Source organism: Oryctolagus cuniculus, chromosome 10 (genome assembly GCF_051225735.1).
Source record: "Oryctolagus cuniculus isolate XC-2025 breed Fujian yellow rabbit chromosome 10, ASM5122573v1, whole genome shotgun sequence".
In the NCBI taxonomy this organism is placed as follows: domain Eukaryota; kingdom Metazoa; phylum Chordata; class Mammalia; order Lagomorpha; family Leporidae; genus Oryctolagus; species Oryctolagus cuniculus.
In genome coordinates, this window is record NC_142876.1 from 102998523 (window position 1) to 103024999 (window position 26477).

Genomic DNA, 26477 nt, shown 5'->3' on the forward strand with positions numbered 1-26477 from the left:
AAGGGTTGCGCCCGGTCCCGCCCGCCTCTCCAGGGGTCTGCCCGCAGCTGTAGGCGCGCCGACTGGCGGCGAAGGGGCGGCTCGTGCCTGTCTCTTTAAGGGGCCGAGCCTGCGAGGCTGAGGGGCGGGCGGGGTGCGCGTCGCTCCCCGTGTGAGTGTGTGAGGGAGAGAGCGGCGGGCGGGCGGGCGCCGGAGGGAGGGAGGGAGCGAGCGAGTGTGCAAGCGACGCGGGCCGCCCTGCCGCCGCCGCCTCCGCGGTCGGACCAGCGGCCTCCTTCCCTCCCGTTCCCTCCCCCCGCGTCGCCCTGCCGCGGGGAGGGGGCTCGCGTCGCCGCCGCCTCCAGCCGAGCCCGAATGAAGCAGCAGCTGCCGCCGCAGCCGCCTCCGAAGATGGGGGATTTCTACGACCCCGAACACCCGACCCCTGAGTGAGTATCAGCTCCGCGGCGGCCTCCCACGGCTGTGGGTCGCCTCAGCTGGAGCCGAAGGCGGCGCGTCCTGATGGGTGGCGGCGCGGGCCGGCGCGAGGAGTAACGGGCCCGCGGCGGCCTCGCGCAGTCGGTGAGGCGAGCAGGCCCGCGCCGCCACCCGGGGCCGCCCGGCCTGGTCGGCGGCGGCCCGGCGCTTAGGCCCGGCATTGGCGCTGCGGCTCGCGTCGCCGCGGCGGTTGGGCCGGCCCTGTGGGGGAGGGGCGGCCGCGGCCTCCGCTGCTGCTGCCGCGTCCGCAAGGACTCGGCCGGCCGGCCGGAGCTGGGCGCTGCCGGTGGGTTCCCCGCGGGCAGCCCTGGCCACGCTGTAAGCGCAGGAGCCGAATCGGAGCAGCTGCGGGGGCCGGGGCCGATGAGAGGGCGCTGGCGAGGGTAGGCCGCGAATCCCCGGGCTCGGGTGGAAGCCCGGCCCGTCGCCCGGCCTCCCGACGACGGCGGTTCGGGCCGGAAGGGCCTAGCGCGCGTCGCCCGGCCCGAGTCCGCGGAGGGGCCCGCGCTGCGTTCCCGGGGTTTGATTTGTCCTCCTGGAAAGTCGATCCTGGCCCGTAGTGCTTCCGGCTTCACATTTTGCACCTTTGGCACTTGGGTTTTGCAATGGTGGTGAGGTTTGTGTGGCCCCGTTGTTGCGGTGACACCGGGTTTGTTTTTTCACCCGAAAATGAAAGCCTTCTGAGGGGGTCTACGTTTTCTTCTAGATTATAGGATTTGCGCACTTTCGAAGACTGTTCTTTTGGTCACGGGAAGCTCTTAGCCTAAATGGATGACTTTCACTTCTTGTGAAGACTTAGTGACAAATCAAGGCTCATTTGAGGATTCTCTAAAGAAGTCAGTGTTCTAGAGAACCGAAGTAGAGTCTCGTTCCTAGGACATTTTTGTGTTTCTGTTGAGGGCTGTGTCTGCTGCTGTCTGATGGCTCAGAGAGCCTTCTCTCCCGGAGCCTGGAGTCACCTCTTTTCTCTCAGCCTGGCAAGACCATTGTTTTTGGAAAGCCATTTGAAGCCCCGTTTGTTGAAGTCTAGACCTGGGAATACAGCATTTCAAACTGAATGGTTAACAGGGGTTTCAAGTGAAACTGTCAGACTTAGCACCGGAATGATTCCAAGAACTTTGCTCCTTATACATATTGAACCTTAGATTTACTGTGCTCTTCTTCTTGCTAAACCTTTTCACCTTGGTCCAGAAATGTCTGGATCTTACATGATGGTTCTAGGATTGGTGGCAACACATAATTCTCTTGGAGTGCTTATGGTCATCTCTGCACAAAACAAGAACTCAGTATTTTGCCTTTCTAGAACAAAACCCAGCCTTTACTTGGAATAGTGAGACTCAACATGGCTTTATCCTTTCATGGTTTCTGGGCCATGGGTTAACATTACCCTAATTAGGTTGTTTTCATTTGCAGTGCAACTAGCCCAGTTGCAAAGCTCATGTTACAGATTTTTGGTTTGAGAATTTAAAAAGCCTTAAAAAATTCTGTATCATAGTCCCATAAATGCTTATTGAAGTAAAGCTACAAAGTAACATACTAGCCTTTGAGTGGGCTAAATACCTGCTTTCAGTTCCTTTTACCAGTTGGTTTGTTGAAGTCCAGCAACTTTAAGCATGACATCCTTACATTTCTTTGGAGAAGACAGTTTTTCATATTACGTGGGAAAACAGACTCAGAAATGCATCGTTGGTGACCATCAATGGGGAAAGAACCAAGAATGTTTTCTTATATTACAGACGGTCTTAGAGTTTTTACTGTGTTTCTGTCTCTGCTGCTTTGAATTTCTAACAGTGACTAAAATCTAAATAAATATATTTATTTCTCCCTGTGTGTTAACCTGTATGGGATATGTGAGTAATTATACATTTTTTTCTTCCATAATACTATAAGGTCTGGAGGGGGATCTTGCTAGGCATCCTGAATAATACCACCTGTTTTCTGGATGAAGAAAATGAAGTCTAACCCGGAAAATGAGAAGTGAAGTGACAACCCTATAAGGAAGTATGTATAAGCTAGTTAGTGTTTATAATGTTAGAAAGGAAAAGATAGTGCAGTATAGGGTTTAAGAACTTGGATTTCAAATATATTTTCAAATAGTCCTGGGTTTGAACACTGATTTAACTTGGGACAAGTTACTTCATCTCTCTGAGGTTGAGTTTTCTCATCTTTGAAATAGGTTTTGTAATAGTAGCACACCTAGGATATATGGGAGAATTAAATGAGATAATATATGAAAAGCACTTGGCAAAGAATGTGGCATGTGTAAGTGCTTCTAGATGGGATCATTAAGGAAAATTTAAGCAGTAGGATTTAAGTTGAGCATGAAAAGATTAGGTTGGTTTGGGAGAGGGTAATATGTTGGGAGAGGGAATGACTAAGATTACCTTTTTAGACTTTTTATAGTTTGAAATTGTGCTTACATATAAAGAAATTGAAGTAAAATGTCAGTTGATTTTGATTATAGTAACAGTTGAGGTGTGATCTGTATTGGTTGTGTACTCTTAATCAGATACAGCTGTAAGTTCTGACCTTTTTCATGCAGCGTATGGGCTGTTGTGTTTCAATTGAGAATAGCTGTAATCACTTGAGTATCTGCATTAGCTATACAGTATGAGGAGGCCCAAGGACAGGTGTTGGGGACACTGCAAATTCTAGTCGGAGTTTTCTGGGAACTCCTGTAATGAAGGAGACAGGCAAGTACTTTACCATGATACATATACAGAATATATGTGTATCTATTGTATGCTGAAAGTAGGCACTCTAGGGCCCTTGAAGTATACAGCCTAAGAACAGTAAATTAAATGGAATGTTTCAAGGTAAGTGCTTTGGAAAGTGAAGGGTAAGGGTAACATATCAGAATTGTTGAAGAGGTTATAATTTGAAATGGGGTAGACTGGGTGACCCTAGTTGAGAGATATTTAGCCAAACATTTAAGGGGAGGTAGTCATGTTAATATCTGGAGAGAAGGCATTTCAAGCAGAGGGAATGTTTAGTCCAGGGTGCTAAGGCAGACTTATGAGTTCGGCCCAGTGTGGTTAGAATGGAATGAACAAGAAGGAGAAATAGTAAATTGGGTCAGGGTAGGATGGGGTACAGATTTCATAGGGTTTTACAGAGCCTTTCTAAGGACTTTGCTGGGAATTTTGACCTGTGGAATGACATGGTCCACTTTCAGCTTCAGAAGGATCACTGATACTGCAGAGGGTACCAGTAGTGGAAGCCTGGAGACTTATAAGGAAGTTAGTAATCCAGAAGAGCAGTGATGGTGACTTGTACAAGGTGATAACAGAAGAGTGGTGAGAATGGATGGATTTTGGATATATTTTGAAGATCAAATTAGTAGGATTTGTTGATAAGTCAGATGTGATGTGTGTAAGAGCCAAAGATGATTTCAGAGCTTTTGGTGTGAGCAATTAGAAAGTTACTATTAACTAAGATAGGGATCACTGTGGAAAGAACAAGTTTCAGAATAGGTTAGGAGTTCAGTTTAAGGCATAGTAAGTTTAGTGGGGCTGGAGTCATGGTGTTGCTGCCTTTGATGCTAGCATTCCGTATGGGTACTGGTTGGTGTCCTGGCTGCTCCTCTTCTGAACCAGCTCCCTACCAATGTGCCTGGGAAAAGCAGTGGAAGATGGCCCAAGTGTTGGTCCCTGCCACCCATATGGGAGACCTGGATGAGGCTCATGCCTTTGCCTGCCTCAGCCTGCCTCAGCCCTGGACACTGGGGAGTGGGAAGTGAAGCAGTGGATGGAAGATCTCTCTTTGTCTCTCCCTCTCTGTAACTATGATTTTCAAGTAAACAAGCTTTTTTTTTTTTTTTTTTTTAAAGAATTTATAAGTTTGAGTAAGTTTGAGATGCCTGTTAGACATTTGGCTTGAGTTGATATCCAAGCTTGAAATTCAATGTAAAGGTCTGGATTGGAGATAAATTTGTTTTTAAAGATTTATTTATTTATTTGAAAGAGTTACACAGAGAGAGGAGAGGCAGAGTGAGAGAGAGAGAGAGTCTTCCATCCACTGGTTCACTCCCCAACTGGACACAACGGCTGGAGCCGTGCCGATCCGAAGCCAAGAGATTGTTCCGGGTCTCCCACATGGGTGCAGGGGCCCAAGGACTTGGGCCACCTTCTGCTGCTTTCCCAGGCCATAGCAGGGAGCTGGATCAGAAGAGGAGCAGCTGGGACTCAAACCGGTGCCCATATGGGATGCCAGTGCTTCAGGCCAGGGCGTTAACCCGTCGTGGCACAGTGCCGGCCCCTGGAGATAAATTTTTGTTGTCCAAATTAGGTAGTATTACAGGCCATGAGACTAGATGTGATTACCAAGGGATTTCCTGTAGAGAGAGAGAGAAGGATGAAGGATTGGTCCTTTTAAACTCCAGTGTAAAGAAGATTGTTGTAGTGTGCAGTATAGAGGTCTTAAGGTGGATAATATCTGTGAACTTGGGGCAAAGTTAACATTTCATTCAATTGCTAATGTAAACAACAGACTAAAGTATTACTAAAGGTACCTCTGATTTTACTGCAAGTAAAAATCAGATATTTTAATAGTGTATATATTGTAGATAACTCAAAATATGGTTGTTTGTTGTAAACATTGAAATTACAGTAGGTAAGAGATCCATCATTAGATTGTTAAGCATATATATTACTCTACTACAAATTAAGCATTTTCTTCTTTCCTAATATAACTGGTTTCCTTTGCAATCAAACCTTTTTTTTTTTTTTTTTAATTTGAAAATAACATAGCTCTTTCATCTGCTGGTTCACTCTCCCCAAATGGCCATATTGGCTGGGACTGCTCCAGGCTGAAACCAGGAGCCTGGAACTCTCTCTGGGTCTCCTGCATGAGTGGAAGAGGCCCAAGTATTTGGGCCATCTTCTGTTGCTTTCCTAGGTACATTAGTAGGGAGCTTGATTGGAAATGGAGCAGCTAGGACTTGAATTGGCACTAAGATGTGCTGCTGGCACTCCAAGTGGCTGCTTGACCTGCACCACAATGCAGGCCCCTTATGCATCTAAAAATCTTAGGCTATGGGAGAATCTTTACACTACATTAAACTGCCAAAGTGGTCTAGGGCACACAAGAATTAAACCCCTGGGTCCTGGAGCCAAAACTCCTGGTTTATTTATTTGAAGATTTATTTATTTGAAAGGTAGAGTTACAGTGAAAGAGAGATCCTCCATCTGTTTGTTCACTCCTCAAATGGCTGCACTGGCCCATGACTACCCAGATAGAATCCCAGCATTGGGAAATCTTTACTTTTTTACTTAATAACTTGATGAATTTGGGCAGGCTTCTTAATTTGTGACTTGATGTCCTTATTTATAAAGTGGGGATTGTGATAAGTTGTTCTGCAAAGGGTTATATGAAGATCTTTTTTAACATTTCTGTTTATTTGAAAGCCATGGAGAGAAAGGGAGAGATGCAGATAGAGATCCCCTATCTGCTGGTTCACTCCCTAGATGGCTAAAACAGCTGGAGCTGGGTCAGGCAGAAGCCAGGAGCAGCTTCTAATCTCCCATATGAGTCGCAGGGGCCCAGACACTGGTGGCATCTTTACTTCTCCGAGGCATGTTAGCAGAGAGTTGGATCGGAAGTAGAGCATCTGAGACTGCCACCCATATGGGATACTAGTATCACAGGTGGAAGCTTTACCTGCTACACCATAATACCAGGCCCTGAAGATTTAAGAATTAGGACAGTGTTAATTCTCTTATTACTATTGACTGAAAAGATACAACTAGAGAGAACAGTATATTCAAGGTGCTATGATTTGTTGAATTTAACAGAAAGCAAGCCTAGTAACTAAACAATAATATTCCATCACATTCAAATGTAAAACAGGATAGTCAGATTCTCCTAATTCATCTTATTTGGCATGGAGATGGAGGTGTATAAGAAACCAACTGAGGGGCTGGCGCTGTGGCATAGTGGGTAAAGCCGCCACCTGCAGTGCTGGCATCCCATATGGGCGCCAGTTTGTGTCTCGGCTGCTCCACTTCCAATCCAGCTCTCTTCTGTGGCCTGGGAGGGCATTGGAGGAGCCTCTGCACCCGTGTGGGAGACCTGGAGGAGGCTCCTGGCTTTGGATCAGCACAGCTCCAGCTGTTATGGCTAATTGGTGGTGGAAAGACCTCTTTCTCTCTCTCTGCCTCTCCTTCTCTGTAATAATTGAAAGGCAGAGTTACAGAGAGAGACGAGGGGAGAGGCAGAGAAAGATCTTCCCTCTGCTAGTTCACTTCCTAAATGACCACAATAGCCAAGACTTGGCCAGGCTTAAGCCAGGAGGCAGAAGCTTCTCCCACGTGGGTGGCAGGAGCCCAAACACTTGGGCCATCCTCTGCTACTTTCCCTGGCATTTTAGCAGGGAGCTGGATCTGAAGGTGGAGCAGCTGGGACTTGAACTGGTGCCACATAGGATACTGGTACTGGAATACTTAACCTACTATGCCCCAACACTAGCCCTGTCACAGGGTTCTATATACCATCTGGACCTTTATAGCTTTGCTGCCATTTCATGAATTAGAATCTTTGTATATAAGAGAAAAGTGAATAGCTTTGTAGTGTTTGTAGTGATGGAGGTATATAAAGGAGACACGGAATAGCTTTTTTTTGTTTGTTTGTTTGAAAGCGTTAGAGGGATTTTTTTTCCATCTGCTGACTCACCTACCAAATGGCTGCAGTGCTTGGGATTTGGCTAGGCCGAAGCTAGGGTCTTCATCTAGTCTCTCACATGGGCCAGGGCCATTAGCGGGGAGCTGGATTCAGAGTGGGGCAGCTGGACAGCAATTGGCTATATCACAATGCTGGCCCCAGGGTATTGCTTTATAGTGATTGAGGTATGGTTCCACAGGCCAGAGTGCTCTCTTCAGGCTACTGAAGTACATGGGAGAGCAAAATAGAATTTGAAGGTTTTCCTGATAAATGTGGAAGGTGTGATGAAATAGTCGAGTAATTAAAATAGGGTATACCTCTTCAGTATTCATGTTCCTCCTTGTTCTTGCCTGTTCTATAGAAATTTCAGGAAGACCATTTTTTTTATGATGTCACTAGAAATACATCAAGAAAGTTTTTTTTTTTCTTTTGACAGGCAGAGTGGACAGTGAGAGAGACAGAAAGGTCCTTTTCCGTTGGTTTACCCCACAATGGCCACCGTGGCCCGCGCACTGCGGCCGACGCACCGTGCTGATCTGAAGCCAGGAGCCAGGAGCTTCCTCCTGGTCTCCCATGCGGGTGTAGGGCCCAAGCACTTGGGCCATCCTCCACTGCACTCCCAGGCCATAGCAGAGAGCTGGTCTGGAAGAGAGGCAACCGGGACAGAATCCGGCATCCTGACCGGGACTAGAACCCCGGGTGCTGGTGGAGGATTAGCCTATTGAGCCATGGTGCTGGCCGAGCAAGTATTTTTTTAAAAAGATTGTAACTCTGCCTTTCAAATAAATAAGTCAGAGAGACGGGGAAAGAGATAGAGATCCTCCATCTGCTGGCTCCCCAAATGGCTGGAATAGCCAGGTCTGGGCCATGCGTCAGAAGCTCCATCCAGGTCTCCAACAGGGATGGCTGGGGCCCAAACACTTGAGCCATCTTCTGTTGCTTTCTCAGGCACATTAGCAGGTAGCTGAATCGGAAGTGGAGCAGCCAAGACATGCACTGGTGCCCATATGGGATGCCAGTGTCACAGGCACTGGCCCAACCCACTGCTCTGCAACACCAGGCCCTACACTTTATTCTTTAACAGATATTTGTAATAATTTTTATATGATTACTTGAAAGGCGAAATGAAAGAAAGGGAGAGACAGAAAAAGAGCTCTTCCATGCACTGGTTCACTCCCCCGAATAGCCACAATAGGTGGGGCTAAGCCAGGCCAGAGCCCGGAGCCTGGGACTCTCTCTGGATCTCTCATATAGTTGGCAGGGGCCCAATCACTTGGTTCATCTTTTTGCGTCTTTTTGAGGTGCTTTGGCAGGGAACTGAATTGGAATTGGAGCAGCTGGGATTTGAATCAGTGTTCCGATACAGGATGCCGGTGTTACAGTCATTGGCTTAACCTGCTTTGCCACAACACTGGCCCCAATGTAATAATTTTTCTTTACCCTAACATTCAGTGTTCTATCAATCCTGTTAGTTTTTACAGAGAAGCTGTAATAGTCATGCTGGATGACAAGATAGCTTGGATTAGAGAATTTAAAAGCTTCATTTCTGTTAATTTCTTCCAAGAGTATCTATAAAGTATTTTATTTCGTAATGCATTAAGAATTATTATTGTAGGACCCTGAGAGACAATCTATGTTAGAAACTATGCCGTTTATGTGGTGGTGGTTTACTCTGGCGATTAACATGCTTATTGGGACTTCTGCATCCCATACTGGAGTGCTGGGGTTTCATTCCTGCCTTTGTTTTTCTTTTCTTTTCTTTTTTAAAGATTAAATTTAATTTATTTGAAAGGCAGAGCTACAGAGACAATCTTCCATCCACTGGTTCACTCCCCAAATGACTGGGGCTGGGCCAGGCTGAAGCCAGGAGCCAAGAGCTGCTTCTGGGTCTCCCATGTGGGTGCAGGTACCCAAGCACTTGGGCGATCCTCTGCTGCCTTCCTAGGCACGTTAGCAGGGAGTGGAGCAGTTAGGACTCGAACCTGTGCTCACATGGTGTGCTGGCATCGCAGGCAGTGGCTTAGCCCATTATGCCACAGTGCTGGCCTCTGCCTCTGCTTTTGATCCAGCTTCCTGCTGATGCACACCCTTGGAGGTAGCAAATGATGGTGCAAGTATTTGATTCCCTGCCATCCACATGAAAGGCTCCATTTAAGTTCTGGGCCTCTGGCTATTATGGGCATGTGAGGGAGTGAATTGGCAGAAGGAGGAACTCTTTCTGCCTTCCAAATAAAATGAAAAAACTGAAAAAAAAAAAAAAAAACAAACCACCAATATACACCTAGAGTCACTGAAAATCAAGTTTAGAATTCTTTGTTTTTCTGAGAGAGCACCATTCTTTTTTTTTTTAACTTGAGAAGCAGAGACAGATATAGAGAGGGTCTACCTATTGGTTCACTTTTTGAATACCTGCAACAGAAGCTAGGGACTCCATCCAGGTGTTCCATAGAGTTGGCAGAGATCCAGTCACTCGAGCTATCACTGTTGCCTCCCTGGGAGTCTGCATTAACAGGAAGTTGTAGTCAGAAGCTGGAACTGGGTATTGAAGTATGTACTCTGAAATGAGATACAGGCATCTTAACTGTTAGTGTAAACACATGCCCTAAGATCTAGTTTTGAAAATTTTATTTTGAAAACATTCCAACTTGCAGGGAAGTTGGAAGAATAATACAAAATGATTCCCATATACATTTAATCTAGTTAACTAGTCATTGGAATTTTGCATTATTTGTGTTGTCTTTCTATATTAAAAACATTTTTTACTTATTTTTGCCTGAACCTTTTGAGGGTTAGTTGCAGACATCATGACCCTTCTCTGTTAAATATTTCAAAGTATTATCTGAGAACAAGCATTCTCTTAGATAACCAAGTCAAGTAATTTTTTTTTAAATATTTATTTATTTATTTGAAAGAGTTACACAGAGAGGGAGAGACAGATCTTCTATCCACAAGTTCACTCTCAAAATGGCCTCAATGGCTGGTGCTGTGCCAGGCTGAAGCCAGGAGCCTGGAATTCCATCTGAGTCCTCATGTGATAGTGTAGGGGCCTAAGTACTTGGGCCATTTTCTGCTTTTTCAGGAGGATTAGCTGGGAGCTGGATTCCAAGTCTAACAGCTGGGACTTGAACCAGTGCCCTTATGGGATGCTGGCACTGCAGACGGTGCCCCATAGGTATACTCTTTAAACTTCAGTTTACCAGGTCCATTAAAAAAATTAAAACAGCAAAAATTTTGTTGCATAATTATGTAGGAAAATAATTTTCTTTTTTTTTTTTTTTTTGACAGGCAGAGTGGACAGTGAGAGAGAGAGACAGAGAGAAAGGTCTTCCTTTGCCATTGGTTCACCCTCCAATGGCCGCTGCGGCCGGTGCACCGCGCTGATCCGATGGCAGGAGCCAGGTGCTGATCCTGGTCTCCCATGGGGTGCAGGGCCCAAGTACTTAGGCCATCCTCCACTGCACTCCCTGGCCACAGCAGAGAGCTGGCCTGGAAGAGGGGCAACCAGGACAGAATCTTGCGCCCCGACCGGGACTAGAACCCGCTGTGCCGGCGCCACAGGGCGGAGGATTAGCCTAGTGAGCCGTGGCGCCGGCCGGAAAATAATTTTCTTAGTTATGAGAAGTATCCTGTATACGATCTTTTAGGCAGACTAACAGTTTGTAAGAAAGTAATATTACTGGCTAAAGGAGAACACGTTGAAACAGAAGTGATTGAATATAAAGTTTGCCCAATTATGGTATTTACTCATGTACCTTAGGGAGACAACAAGACTACCAAAAAAATACTTGATGCCATTCTTTCTTGAAATACTTTGTAAGAGAAGATAATGGTAGTGTCAGAGAATAAGAATAAGGAGTTCGAACTTTACTGTGTTAGACATTTTTTCAGCTGTGCATATGCTTGTTGCAAATTTTTTGTTAGGTGCTGTTGTGAAATGTACCCATTGCTTAAGTATTTTTATTTTCATGATCACTGTTTCTCCAAATAAGGGTTTTTTGTGACAGGCAGAGTGGATAGTGAGAGACAGACAGAGAGAAAGGTCTTCCTTTTGCCGTTGGTTCACCCTCCAATGGCCGCCACGGCTGGTGCGCTGCGGCCAGTGCACCACGCTGATCCGATGGCAGGAGCCAGGTACTTATCCTGGTCTCCCATGGGGTGCGGGGCCCAAGTATTTGGGCCATCCTCCACTGCACTCCCTGGCCACAGCAGAGAGCTGGCCTGGAAGAGGGGCAACTGGGACAGAATCCGGCGCCCTGACCGGGACTAGAACCCGGTGTGCTGGAGCCGCAAGGCAGAGGATTAGCCTAGTGAGCCACGGCGCCGGCCTAAATAAGTTTTTTTTTTTTTTTTTTGACAGGCAGAGTTAGAGAGAGAGAAAGGTCTTCCTTTTCCGTTGGTTCACCCACCAAATGGCTGCTACTACAGCTGGCGCTGTACCGATCCGAAGCCAGGAGCCAGGCTCAATTCTGGCCATTGAGGCCATTTGGGGAGTGAACCAGTGGGTGGAAGACCTTTCACTTTTTCTCTCTATAACTCTTTAAAAATAAATAAATCTTTTAAAGTAAATCCACTGATAAAATGTTATATATTGATTCGTGTTGGTGGTTTTACACAAATCTATACGTGGAATAAAACTGAGTAAAACTATACACATGTATATACACAAATGAATATGAGTGTAGGCATTTGACCTACAGTTAAGCCACTGGTTAGGACATTGCCACATCACAGTGCTTGTGTTGGATACTTGACTCCTGCTTCTAATTCCAACTTCTGGGAGGCAGTGGTGATGACTCAAGGGATTGGGTTTCTGCCACTCAGGTGGGAGGCTTGGATTGAATTATTGGCTCCTGGCTTTGAGTACCACTTCCTTCAACCACTCACTGTTGTGGGTTTTTGGGGAGTGAATCAGTGGATAGGAGCTAGTGTGAGCATCCCCTCCCTAGCCCCTCCAACCTGAGTCTCTCCAATAAGAAAGGAGGGGGAGGACTGAATGAGTTGCAGCCATCTGGGGAGTGAACCAGTGGATGGAAGACCTCTCTTTTCTCTGTCTCTTTGTCTGCCTCTGCAACTCTGCCTTTCAAATAAATAAATCTTAAAAAAAAAAGAAAAAAAGGCCGGCGCCGCGGCTCACTTGGCTAATCCTCCGCCTGAGGCTCCCGCACCCCAGGTTCTAGTCCCGGTCGGGGCACCGGATTCTGTCTTGGTTGCTCCTCTTCCAGTCCAGCTCTCTGCTGTGGCCTGGGAGTGCAGTGGAGGATGACCCAGGTCCTTGGGCTCTGCACCTGCACCCGCACAGGAGACCAGGAGGAAGCACCTGGCTCCTGGCTTCTGATCGGTGCAGCGCGCTGGCCGTAGTGGCCACTTGGCGGGTGAACCAACGGAAAAAGGAAGACCTTTGTCTCTCTCTCTCTCTCTCTCACTGTCTAACTGTGCCTGTCCCAAAAAAACAAAAACCAAAAAAACTCTATGCTTAATTTTGGTACTTGTGACTAAGTGGAAACTTTTTAGTGGCCTGAAGACTAGCAATGTTAATTCCCCATTCCTCTTGAGGCTGTTCCATACCTTTGTTACTGTCCTCAGTCTTTCTCCACTTCTTATCTCCTAACTCCACCTTTGTTATATTCCTTTTTTTTTTTTTTTTTTAATTTGACAGGTAGAGTTAGTGTGAAAGAGAGACAGAAAGGTCTTCCCTCCTGTGGTACACCCCCCAAATGGCTGCCATGGCCGGCGTCTCGCCGATCCGAAGCCAGGAGCCAGGCGCCTGCTCCCAGTCTCCCATGTGGATGTAGGGGCCCAAGCACTTGGCCCATCCTCCACCGCCTTCCTGGGCCACAGCAGAGAGCTGGACTGGAAGAGGAGCAACCAGGACTAGAACCTGGCACCCATATGGGATGCTGGTGCCGCAGGCGGAGGATTAACCAAGTGAGCCATGACGCCGGCCCCTATATACCATTGTTAATTCCAAATCATAGTCTGTCCTGGGTATTTTTTTTGTTGTTGTTTCTGTGAATGGTCCATTTGCATTGTCTGCTGGTAATAATAGTTCTTTGTCATAGAACACAAGATTTGGTTTTCTCCAGTGAGCGATCAATGGTACTTAATTTCTTTCTTTGAAGTGATTAGGAACTTGACAGTGCTATAGTCCAGTTGCATTTTCTTAAGTTCTGGTATAATACAACATTTGATATATCGTAAAAGTGGGATATATATATATATATATATTCAGATAAAATTAGTTTGTATAGATTAGCTAGCTTTATTATCTGGGCATATTATATGAATATACAGTTCTATACTGTTAATATTTAATTATGAGGAAACTTAAAGAAATGAAAAAGACTAGTAGGGCAGATAATAATACTTAAAGCTTTTTGTTTTAGGTGACATTTCATGTCTAGAATTTGTTATCTATGAATCAAAATTGGAACCAGATTTCTTTTATTTGAAGGGGAGAAATCTTTGATCTGCTGATTGATGCTCCAGATGTCTACATCAGCTAGGGCTGGGCCAGGTCCAAGCCCAGGTCTCCCCCCATGAGTGGCATGGACTCAATTTCTTGAGGCAATTCCTTCTGCTTTCCAGGGTGCACAGTAGTAGCAGGAAGCTGAGTGAGAAGTGGAGCTGGGACTCCAACTGGGCACTCCAATATGGGATATAGGTGTCCCAAGCATTATTTGGGCCGTCTTCTGCTGCATTCCCAGGTGCATTAGCAAGGAGCTGGATTAGAAGTAAAGCAGCCTAGAGTTGAACCAGTGCTCATATGGGATGCTAGCATTGCAGGTGGGGGCTTTACCCACTGTGCCACAATGTCAGCCACTACAATTGTCCATTGTCCTTTCATTCCATTTGTTGACTGTATACATCCTATGGTGTCTTTTTTGGTCTTTAAAAAATTATATATTTATTTATTTCTGCCACTCAGGTGGGAGGCTTGGATTGAATTACTGGCTGCTGGCTTTGAGTACCCCTTCCTTCAACCACTCACTGTTGTGAGAGGTTGTAACTCTACCTCAGGGGTAGAGTTACAGACAAAGGGAGAGACAGAGAGAAAGGTCTTCCATCCACTGGTTCACTCCCCAAATGGCCAGAGTTGAGCTGAACCGAAGCCAGGAGCCAGGAGCTTTTTCTGGGTGTCCCATGTTGGTGTAGGGGCGCAAACACCTGAGCCATCTTGTACTGCTTTCCCAGGTGCATTAGCAGGGAGCCGGATAGGAAGTAGAGCAGCAGGGACTGGAACTGGCATCTGTATGGGATCCTGGCGCTGAAGACAGAGGCTTGGACTACTACGGCACAGTGCCGGCCCCTATGATATCTTCTAACATGTTTTTTTCTTTGCTAATATTTTTGGAAAATGGTGATTATATCAGATTCCCACCTTCATCACTTGCAGGCAGTTTATTGGATACCTGTTACACCATATTCCAAGGCACATATTAAGTTGCCTTAAGTTTTTATTGATGTTAAAATTGATCAATAGGTTCTGGTGTAGTCAACTTGACGTTCATAACACCTACTGGTTTTAGCTTCATTGGTGATTGTTGCCTAGATCCATTCCATAGGAATCATAAATAGTGTTTTTTCTAATTTCATTCCTTCTGCATTTATTATTAGCTGAAATTCTTCTGTAAAGAAGAACTATTACCAACTGTTTGATTGCCCAGAAGTACAGTTCTTGCAGGCAAGGTAGGAAATATACTGGATTCTTTTCCTTTGTCAATTTTTCAGATAATAATATAATGTCCAATTATTGACAGTCTAACCTCCAAAGGTGGCCAATATGGATATTTAAAATTCATTTATTTATATGCTGTGTCTGAATACATACAACTCAGTTTTGTTCCTACTGTTCAACTGCTTCATCTTTGACCAGTAGAAGCCTTTCAGATTGACTTCTATGTCCTTTTGCATGATCCTGGTAATCTTTGATAACTTCATTGGCCGTAGCTCATTTATGTACCTCCTACCTCAGTCCTGGAGTAAATTCTTTTTCTTGTAAGCCTTGGATCCTTGTAATGAAAATGGTTTTTACAGATTACAATATAGACGTTAGTCATACCACTCATTGTTAGTGGATTGTAAATGCTTCTAGCCTGTTTCACTGGCTAGAATTAGAATATATTTAAAAAAAAAAAAAGATTTATTTATTTTATTTGAAAGTCGGAATTACACAGAGAGGAGAGGCAGAGAGAGAGGTCTTCCATCTGCTGGTTCACTCCCCAATTGGCTGCAGTGGCTGGAGCTGTGCTAATCTGAAGCCAGGAGCTTCTTCCGGGTCTCTCACGTGGGTGCAGGGGCCCAAGGACTTGGGCCATCTTCTACTGCTTTCCCAGGCCATAGCAGAGAGCTGGATCAGAAGTGGATTAGCCGGGTCTCAAACTGTGCCCATGTGGGATGTCGGCACTGCAGGTGGTGGCTTAACCCACTATGCCACAGTGCAAGCCCCAATATATGTATTTTTTAGAAAAAGAAAACTTGTTCATACTGATTTTTTCCTAATTCATATTTAAGTAGAGAGAGCTTTTATTTTTTAAGTGTTTATTTCTCTTTTATACTGAAGGCTTTGGTTCCTCATGACATTAACTTATTTGTTTTATATATAAGATTTTTATTAATACCCATATTTCTTTTTAAGATTTGTTTATTTGAAAAGTAGAGTTAGAGAGACAGCTAGAGATATGCCTTCCATACCCTTGTTCACTTCCCAAATGGCTGCAACAGCTGGGTGACAGGGGCCCAAGGACTTAGACCATGATCTAGTGCCTTTCCAGATGCATTAACAGGGAGCTGTTTCCGAAGTGGAGCAGTTGGCACTCATTGATATAGAATGTCGTTGTTGAAAGCCATGGCTTAAACTGCTAAGCCACAACACTGATCTCTATCCATATTGTTTTGATAGTTAAGACTACTAAATGCAGCTTAAGAATTTGTTTTTTGCTCCTAGGCTATGACTATTCAATAAGAGATATGTGGTCATAATAGATTGGTTTTAATGTAACTTTTCTTGACTGATCACTTACTTGATACATTTTTTGATAGTTTTATTTCAATTTTTATAAATTGTTTCTTCCTAAGAAAATACATTTTACATCATTTCTTAGTCCCTGCAATAAAAGGATGTTCAAAGAGGTGTATCTTTCATCCCTGTTCTCCCTTCCCCATTTCCTTTGATATGTAGCCATTATGTTTCATTTTGTCTGAGTCTTGGATTTTGAAAATAAAGCAAATATGTTTCCTTCACTCCTCTTGACAAAAAAAAAAAAAAAAAAACATACTAAATATATTGTTTTGTGTCTTGATTTTTTTTGTTAATACATTCTGGAGATCATTTCAGAGCAGGAGTGTACTTTAGAGTTCATGGGAAAATGGAATTAATAAGCGTTTATTTTTGTACAAAAGAATTTGAAATCCATAATTTTCATAATTTGTATTTTCCACAAACTTTTTGAAGTACCATTATATAGAGATATTCATCATTACTTTTTGAAGCTATACAGTACTCCAGGGAATGGATATCCTGAAGTTATTCAGCTACTCATTTCATGGACATTTAGACTCTTCTATTCTTACCCTAGTACATGGGTGGACATTTGTGAACTTTATTTTAACCTTATTTTCTTTTTCTGAAATGGTGAATGTTCTTGAAATGGTGGTGTTCTTAGTGCGTTGGTGTTTATTCTTCTATATTATGCTTGGCTTTGTTTTGGAAAAATGTGTGTGTGTGTGTGTTTTCTAATGGTATGGGTTTTGCCCTATTTGTGTGTTAGTTGACCAGAAGCATTTCTATATTCTAAACATTAATTGCAGTTTAAAATACTTTGTCTTCACAAAAACCAGAAAATTAAAAATGGCTTATCTTTGCATTTAAACATTTTTTCTTCAGGAGAATTTTACTTCATTTCTTTCCACTGGTTTTTAATTTTGGTCTGGAATTGCTGTATTTGCTCTGTTACTAAAATAGAAAATAGTCCATGTATATACTTTTAATATTTGTTTATTTGAAAGGTAGAGTGACACAGAGAGAGATGAGTTTACTAGTTCACTCCATGAATGACTGCAACAATCAGGTCTGGGCCAGGCCAAAGCTGGGAGCCAGGAACCCCACCCTGGTCTCCCGCATGGGTGACAGGGGCCCATTCCACTACTTTCTCAGGCACATTAGTTGTGAACTGGATCAGAAGCAGAATAACCAAGACTGAAACCAGTGCTTGGATGTGGGATGTCGGCATTGCAAGTGGAGGCTTAACCTGCTGCACCAGAACAATCCCCTTTTCTTTATGACAGAAGAAAAAGTCTCGCTTGTGAAACACGAAAAAGTAAAAGTATTTTTGCAGTATCTTTAACATAGCAAAGGAAGTATTTATGAAGTAGAGAGATTTGGAATTACCATCTTTGTGTATAAAAGGAGATAACTTACCTTTTTTGTCTCCACGTTTCATCACATTGTGGGATTTATTTATTTACTTATTTTAAAAGGTTTATTTGTGTATTTGAAAGTTAGAGGGAGAGACAGAGGTCTTCCATCTGCTGGGTCAATGCCCAAGTGGCCAACAGCCAGACTTCAGCCAGGCTGAAGTTAGGAGCTTCATCTGGGTCTCCCACTTGGGAGACAGGATGCAAGCACTTGGGCCATTCTCCACTGTTTTCCTAGGTCATTAGCAGAGAGCTAGATTGAAAGTGGAGCATCTGGGACATGAGCCGGCACCCATCTGAGATGTTGGTGTTGCAGGCAGTGACTTAACTCACTATGCCATAGCACCAGCCCTGAGGGTTTTATTTTCATTTTCTTTATTCTGAAGATTGTTTTTTGAGAGCTAATTTGCATGAAAGACTATAACAGTATGAAAGAACTGACCATATTATATTTTTGTGTTTCTGTTTAATGTGGGTAAGAGAGTGGGGACTAGAAGTCTAGCATAAATACTCAGTCTGGTAAAATACAAGATAAATACAACTTAAACATTAGATGATCATGTATGCTACAGGCTGATTATAATGAGCCATTTTCCTCAGATGCTTAGTGTTAGTTTCAGTTGTTCCATTAATCACTTAGCCATAAAGATACCATATACAATTATGTGTATGAGTACATTATTGCCTGAAATTGATTTTAAGTATTTTGGGTCAAGTTATTACCTCATACATCTTTCTTTATATTTCATATTGTTTAGGTTATTTTTAGAAATATTTTCTTCATAAAACAATCTAGCCGTAAATTGAAAACATCAACAGCAGCCCATGATTTCTTGTGTCTAGTGTAGGAGTTGATGCTGTAATACTGACATATCATCAGGACTGTTGTGAACACTTGAGTTACTTTGCCTCCTTGTGATACAGCCCCTCTGGTCTAAGCAGATAAATTTGCTAGAACATTCAGTCAGGCTATGCTTCTCTGAAAGTTTTTACTCATGGTCTCAGTTCTGTGTAACAGCTAATACATAATACAAGATTTTTTAAAATTTATTTGAGAGGTAGAGTTACAGGCAGTGAGAGGAAGAGACAGAGAGAGGTCTTCTCTCTGTTAATTCACTCCCCAAATGGCTGAAAAGGTTGGAGCTGAGCTGATCTGAAGCCAGGAGCCAGGAGCTTCCTCCTGTCCCCCATGCGGGTGCAGGGGCCCAAGCACCCGGGCCATCTTCCACTGCTTTTCCAGGCCATAGCAGAGAGCTGGATTGGAAGAGGAGCAGCCAAGACTAGAACTGGCACCCATATGGGATGCTGGCGCCGCAGGTGGAGGATTAACCTGCTATGCCACGGTGCCAGCCCCATAATTTCATTAAAAGAGCAAAGGCTCTGCAGTCAGACTTGGCCCTGCCACTTCACTAGCTAGGACCTTAGGTTTCTTCATTTTTTAAAATGGTAATATATATTATATACCCTTCAAATGAACTACATTTATAGAAAACATTTATCTCAGTTCCAGAAAAATAGAAAATATTGTGTGTTAGTTGCCATAATGGTGATGATGGTCTAGTAACTGGGGCTAGAGGACAGTGTTATAATTGATCAGGTTACAAAAAGCTTGCCCGAAACCTCTCTGTTGTGATCCATTGACTAGTACTAACGATGGATTTCAGCATTTATGCATTTATCTTTTGATAATGGGAGTTCCCCTCTTCTGTATTTTGCTAATGAGGAAAACAAAATGGCTAATAGGTTAGCTCAAAATAGTGGATAAAAGTAGTGGAATTCAATTTCGTATACTAGTCTTTTAACATTGGGCTCTAAGATGTTCACATTAAGCCACCCTGTATCCCAATTTATGGATTTTAGAATAATGCTTTAAGTGGAAAATGTTATTCACTTTATACAAGGTTTTTTTTTTTTTTTTTTTTTTTTTTTTTTTTTTTTTTTTGTTTGTTTGTTTTTTTTTTTGACAGAGTGGACAGTGAGAGAGACAGAGAGAAAGGTCTTCCTTTTGCTGTTGGTTCACCCTCCGATGGCCGCCGCGGCCGGTGCATCGCGCTGATCCAAAGCCAGGAGCTTCTTCTCCTGGTCTCCCATGGGGTGCAGGGCCCAAGCACTTGGGCCATCCTCCACTGTACTCCGGGGCCACAGCAGAGAGCTGGCCTGGAAGAGGGGCAACCGGGACAGAATCTGGCGCCCTGACCGGGACTTTCAGAACCCGGTGTGCCGGTGCCTCAGGGCGAAGGATTAGCCTATTGAGCCGAGGTGCTGGCCTCATTTTATACAAGTATTCTTGCAAATTAATTTGGAAGGCAAATTTAGAAATTTCAGTATAAATAAAACTGTTAACATTTGGGATGCTAGTCTTACCTTTCCTCACTGACTTTGAAATTCTGTAGTGATATATTTGAGGTCAACTTTGTGTATTAACAATGACTTTTTGTTTAAAGAAAGTAAGTTAGCTTTACTTACTCATGAATACAAATTCCTAAAAGGATGTTTCAACTATGTTGGAGCATGAGAATACTTGGTAGGTATGACACTGGGGAGACAGTGCTCTTTTGACCTATGTTTACATATTGAAATTTCAACGTGTTTGTTAAATTTGTTTTCTAGATTTACTAAATTTCAGTAGGTGCTCTGTCTTTGAGATGCTGTGCTGGGTGAAGACGTGGGTTTTAAACAAATGAGAATCAGCACTTCTGTGATTTTAAAATTTTTTAAAAATTAATTTGAAAGGTGAAATGACAGGAAGAACAAGAGTAAGAGTGAGAATGAGAGAGATTTCCATTTGCTGGTTCACCCCCAAATTCCTGCAACATCTAGCAGTGGGTCTAGCTAAAGCCAGATGCTGGGAGCTCCATATGGATCTCCTATGTGGGTATCAGGAGCCCAGATGCTTTAGCCATCAACTGGTGCCGCCCAAGTTTGTTATCAGGAAACTGGTTTGGAAGTGTAGAGAAGCCAGGAGTTTAACTAGTATTCTGGTAGGGTATGTGGATGTCTCAAGCTGCAACTTAACCAGCTGTGTCACAGTTCCCACACCTCTATTAAAATTCTTTGCAATAGCAATTGTTTTTTAAAAAGATGTATGCTGCCTCTGGAGCCGGCATCCCATATGGACGTCCCAGTTGCTCCTCTTCCAGTCCAGCTCTGCTGTGGCCCGGGAAGGCAGTGGAGGTTGGCCCAAGTCCTTGGGCCCTGCACCCGCATAGGAGACCAAGAGGAAGCACCTGGCTCCCGGCTTTGGATCGGCACAGTGCCGGCCATGGCAGCCATTTGGGGAGTGAACCAACGGAAGGAAGACCTTTCTCTCTGTCTCTGTCTCTCACTGTCTGTAACTCTACCTGTCAAATTAAAAATAAAAAAAGATATATTTATTTGAAAGAGAGAGAGGGAGAGACACAGAGACAAAGATCGTGCACTTCCTAAATGGCTGCCAGGGCCAGGACTGAGGCAGATTGAAGCCAGGAACCAGGAGCTGCATCCAAGTCTCCCACATGGGTGTCTGGGGCCCAAGTACTTGAGCCAAATTTTGCTGCTCTTCCTTGGCCATTAGCAGGGAGCTGGATCAGAAATGGAGCAGTCAGGACTCAAACTGGTACACATATGGGATGCTGGTGTTGTAGGAGCCACTGCTGAACCCTGCAATAGTAATTTTTAAGTAAAATAAACTTTAATAGCCTAATTTCAGTGGATCTAAGACACCTAAGTGCCCTGTACAGTGACAGATGCAGGTTTTTGTTTGTTTTTATATATCAGTGAGAAAGACTAATGACCTAGTAAATAATTGTGTAAAGACTTGAAAAGGTACTTCCTAGAAAAAGAAAATTCCAATGACTTTTATTTTATATATTTATTTATTTATTTATTTTGACAGGCAGAGCTAGACAGAGAGAGAGAGAGAGAGAAAGGTCTTCCTTTTTCCGTTGTTTCACCCCCCAAATGGCCGCCACGGTTGGTGCACTGCGCCGATCTGAAGCCAGGAGCCAGGTGCCTCCTCTTGGTCTCCCATGCGGGTGCAGGGCCCAAGCACTTGGGCCATCCTCCACTGCACTCCCAGGCCACAGCAGAGAGCTGGACTGGAAGAGGAGCAACGGGGACAGAATCCGGCGCCCTGGGGTGCCGGCGCCTCATGCGGAGGATTAGCCAAGTGAGCCGCGGCGCCGGCTATAGATTTTTTTTTTTTTATTTGAAAGAATTACAGAGAGAAGTAGAGATAGAGAGGTCTTCCATTTGCTAGTTTACTCCCCAGATTGCCGTGATGGCCAGAGCCAGGAGCCAGGAGCTTCCTCCGGGTCTCCCACGTGGGTGCAGGGACCCAAGGACTTGGGCCATCTTCTTCTGCTTTCCCAGGCCATAGCAGAAAGTTGGATAGGAAGAGGAGCAGCCAGGACTAGAACCCGTGCCCATATGGGATGCCGGCGCCACAGGTGGAGGATTAACCCACTGCACCACTGTACTGGCCCCACCAAGTCTACTCTTTATAGAGTCCTTAATTGATATCTTGACCCTACCTTGTTGCTTATCAGCTTCCTTCAGATTTCACTCTTTTTCCTGTTATCTGTGGATATCTGAGTTAGTCATATCAATGTTTTTGGGAATGCTCTCAGTTCTTTCAATCCCTTCTATCTCATTCATCTCACTTGCTGACCTAACTCACTAGTTGTTTCCTCTGATAGTTGAATGCTGGTGGAGCTCAATTATAAATTGATAATATATAACTTTGGACAGCAACACTGAGGATTACATTCCACTTCCATTATGTTCTTCAAATCCATTCCTTCAATTTTTAGCTAATGATGTAGAAGAAAAATAGAGACCAAAAGGAATATATTTGCTTTGTTTTGAAGCTTAGCTCTACGTTCACTTTTCTTTTCCCCCTTCTCTTGAGATCACAGCCTCTCTCAATCTCAGTCTTGTAGTGATTCCATTCCTTTTTTTTTTTTTTTTTTTTTTTTTTTTAAGATTTATTTGAAAGAGTTACAGAGAGAGGGAGGAAGGGAAGAGGGAGGGAGGGAGGGAAGGGTCTTCCAATCTCTGGTTCACTTCCAATTGATTGGCCTTAATGGCTGGAGCTGCGCTGATCCAAAGATGGGAGCCAGGAGCTTCCTCCTGGTCTTCCTACACGGGTGCAGGGGCCCAAGGTCCTGGGCCATCTTCTTTCTACTGCTTTCCCAGGCCATAGCAGAGAGCTGGATCGGAAGTGGAGCAGCCAGGACTAGAACCGGGGCCCATATGGGATGCTGGTTTGCAGGTAGTGGCTTTACCTGCTACGCCACAACACTAGCCCCTCCATTCTTTCTGATCTATTCTCCTTGTTTGTCCCCCAGCTCTATTTATGATGAGGGAGGGAAGCAAGATACAGAATGGCTTGTATAGTATGATTACTGTATTTAGAAAGAAAAATGAAGATCTCTGTTAAAAATCACATACACATACACACAAGTGTTGGGAAGCTCAGAAGACTAAGCTGTTAACATTGGTTTTCTCTGAATGGGTTGGATTATATACTTTCCCTTTTGCTTGTACCTTTATTTTTATTTATACCATATTTTCTGATTATGGCTTATATTTTTATTGTAAGCATTTTATTATCAAATCCTGGGAAATGTCTTGCCTTTTCTGTTAAGCTGTCTTCTCTGATTTCAGAAATAGTCTTCTGTTACCTACTGCTGTGCCACAAATTTGTAATGTTTCTTTAGCCCTTTAATTATGTGATTTTATCTTGATGTTTCAGTACTATTATTTTCATCCACCTGTCCAGGATAAGATAGAACTGCTGAAGCTTAGGAAATGGTTCTAGTCTCCTTGGTATTTTCAACATTTCATGTGTAACATGCAAACAAGCATGTGTTTTTGGTACCTTTTTTTTTTTTTTGACAGGCAGAGTGGATAGTGAGAGAGAGACAGAGAGAAAGGTCTTCCTTTGCCGTTGGTTCACCCTCCAATGGCCGCTGTGGCCGGTGCACCGCGCTAATCCTATGGCAGGAGTCAGGTACTTATCCTGGTCTCCCATGGGGTGCGGGGCCCAAGTACTTGGGCCATCCTCCACTGTACTCCCGGGCCACAGCAGAGAGCTGGCCTGGAAGAGGGGCAACCGGGACAGAATCCGGCACCCCGACCGGGACTAGAACCCGGTGTGCCAGCGCCGCAAGGCGGAGGATTAGCCTAGTGAGCCGTGGCGCCGGCCACCTTCTATGTTCTTGAAAAAAGTGTCACATGGCAGTAATTTAAATCAAACCCTAGTATGCCATAGGTTGTGGGATATGATTGTTTTATAAACCACAAAGAAAGGAAAAAGTTCTGTTGAACTAATGATGCCATTGATACTATGACACATTCTGTGGAGGCATATATATCACAGAATTGATGAAGTATATTAGTTTTTTTTTTTTTTTAATATTTTATTTATATATGAAAGGCAGAGTTTGAGTGAGTGAGTAATATCTTCCATCAGCTGGTTTACTGCCCAAATGGGTGCAACAGCCAGGGCTGGGCCAGGCTACTATAGCCAGGAGCTTCTTCCAGGTCTCCCATGTGGGTCCAGGGACTCAAGCACTTGGTCCATCCTCTGCTGCTTTCCCAGGCACATTATCAGGGAGCTGGATCAGAAGTGGAGCAGCCAGGTGCCTATAGCGCAGGCTTTACCCACTAAGCCACAATGCTGGCTCTGAAACATAGCAGTTAAAACATCATATCTTAGGAGGTTCTTAGCAGCTTTGGAATAGAAAATGTTTAACTCTGGCAGTGGTTCAGATCTTATCCATATATTGCCAGCTTTTACATTTTTTTCTTTTCATTGTTTTTTGTAAGGCTGCCAAAGACACTGATGAATGAACTGAAGTTTGCTTGAGTCAAGCTTACATTTGGGGAAAGGGTTTTTGTACATTTCTTTTAAGGGGCATTTAAAATAAATTGTTGTGCTTGAGTCTTGCCATACAACCTGCAGAGTTATCTGCTTAAAATACAATCTGGCGTTCATGGCCTTTTCATCAGGTGGATTATTCCCTAGTTATGCCTCACTGCTGTAGGGGTCACCAGGCTCTTGGTTTTCAATTCCTCAAAGTCAGGATACTGTGTGGTTCTTCAGAATGTAACTGTGAGCTCAGAGAACCACATACTGTGATAGGGAGCAAATGTACCTTGATGGAGAGCAGAGTGTGTATCTTGCATTTAAAAAAGGGCCCGTTGAATGGTTACTAAAGATTGTGAACCACCGTGTAAGATAAAATACAATTCTTTGATGAGAAACCTGGCCTTTGGACTTGGCCATTGCCCCTTACTCCACATAATTGATTTCTTTTTGAAGTCTTACAACATTTACTCAAGTAATACTTAACTGTTTATTCTTTCCATGCATATATTGTTCTGTGTTTTAATCTGCCTTTGCCTGTGATCTCCTTTTGCTTGGAATCTCCCCACAAATGTATTCTGTAAAGCAAATCCTCTTTCGGAAAGATTTTTTGCATTCCTATCCTCCCTCTAAACTGAGTTGCTTATCTTCTTGTATGTTGCTATACTGTATATTAATTTCTGTCCCTATATTTACTCCATTATGTTGGAATTACTTTTGTAACAAAATTAAATTACATAAATTACAGGAAACTTTAAGCTTCTTAAGGACAAAGATTCTATTTTATTCACTTTTATCTCCAGCTCTCAGTACAGTGCATGACATTGTTCTCTGTTAAGCTAACTATAACGAAGGCTATGAAGGAGTGTACAGTCAATGTAGAATATATGTATAGGTATTAAGTGTCCTAAGTTTTTTTTAATAAGACTAACTTCTGTTTCAGTCATTTTTAAGTATTTATGATTTCTTTTTATTTTCTTGCATGTTTTCTTGGCTGAATGGAAATAGAGAAGAAGAAAATGAGGTAAGTATAATTTGACTAGTCATTCAGTGATTATGAGATTGACCTCTATATAGATTTTAGAGATTGGGTAAATGCTGAAAACATTCAAACTATCATTTTGAATGTGAAATGAAGTATTAGTTGAAAAAATTTATGTTTTTGGAGCTACAGTAACTCCAGTGATGAGCAGTGTATATCTCAAGAAAATGGTTTTTAAACTTTAGTGCTTTAAGAAATTTAGGAAAGGTAGAGGAAGCTGGCAGCTCTGAAGACAGCTTTTTATCAGTTTCTGTATATTGAGTTTGTGTGTAATAATTAGTTTGAAAAATGAATTATGTTTGTTAAAAGTATCTGCAAACCATTCCAGTGATAATGTATATGAAAACTTATACTTTATCATTTGTATGGTTACAATACAAATTAAAAACTGATTTCATGTTTCACATGTTGAAGGGGGACATTATACTGTTAAATAATCAAAGTTGATTAAAGAACATCAGTTGGAAAAATCTTGCAGATGACAAGTATACCATCTTTAATTTAGGCTTGAGTTTGTTGCAGTAGACTTTTCTGTGTTTTTCTGTTTTTTAAAACCTGGGTAGGTTGTGCCTTTAATTTCTAAATCCCATAGTTTCCTTTGTTTTGGCAAACAAAGAAAGATCAATGTGCTAGGGCAGAGTAATTTCTAGGCACACAGAAGTCCTGATCCTCATTTGGTTACTTCATCTTTAAGATGAGTGAAGTGGTAGGTTGCTCCATGTCATTGATTTCCTTAATCTGGGGAATTTATCAGAATTGCTTGTGGTGCTTGTTTTAAGGAAAAAGAAAAAAGAAAAAGCAAACTTTTTTGCCTCCGAGTTATTGATGTTTCTTAGAGGGTGGATTGTAGTTATGTATTTTTAACACACACTGAACTGATTTTATGTAATACGAGGGATGACTGGTTTTGATGACCTGTGATGCTGCTTCTTAGAAGACAAGAACAGGCTATTCTGAGTTATTCTGAGTACTGTGATGTTAGCTATTGCCTTTTGTTCATAAGTTCTTTAAATATACCAGATTTTTTTTAAAAAAAGG

General features: G+C 43.3%; 1 protein-coding gene across 7 annotated transcripts in view; it reads left to right on the forward strand.

The window, feature by feature from the left end:
• Nucleotides 1–43: 43 nt before the first annotated feature.
• Nucleotides 44–26477, forward strand: part of SETD2 (SET domain containing 2, histone lysine methyltransferase) — a 117310-nt gene continuing 90876 nt past the window's right edge. For 6 of the 7 annotated variants that reach the window (XR_016214863.1, XR_007921935.3, XR_007921936.3 and 3 more), the window contains exons 1-2: nt 44–428; nt 25406–25421. Coding sequence is in view for 2 of the 7 variants with exons in the window: in XM_051852507.3 (XP_051708467.1) it covers nt 355–428; nt 25406–25421 (90 nt within the window). In the remaining 5 variants the exon portion in view is untranslated. Of the gene's footprint in view, nt 429–14749; nt 14821–25405; nt 25422–26477 lie in introns of those variants that run through there. The other variant, XM_089306396.1, reaches the window with a different exon arrangement.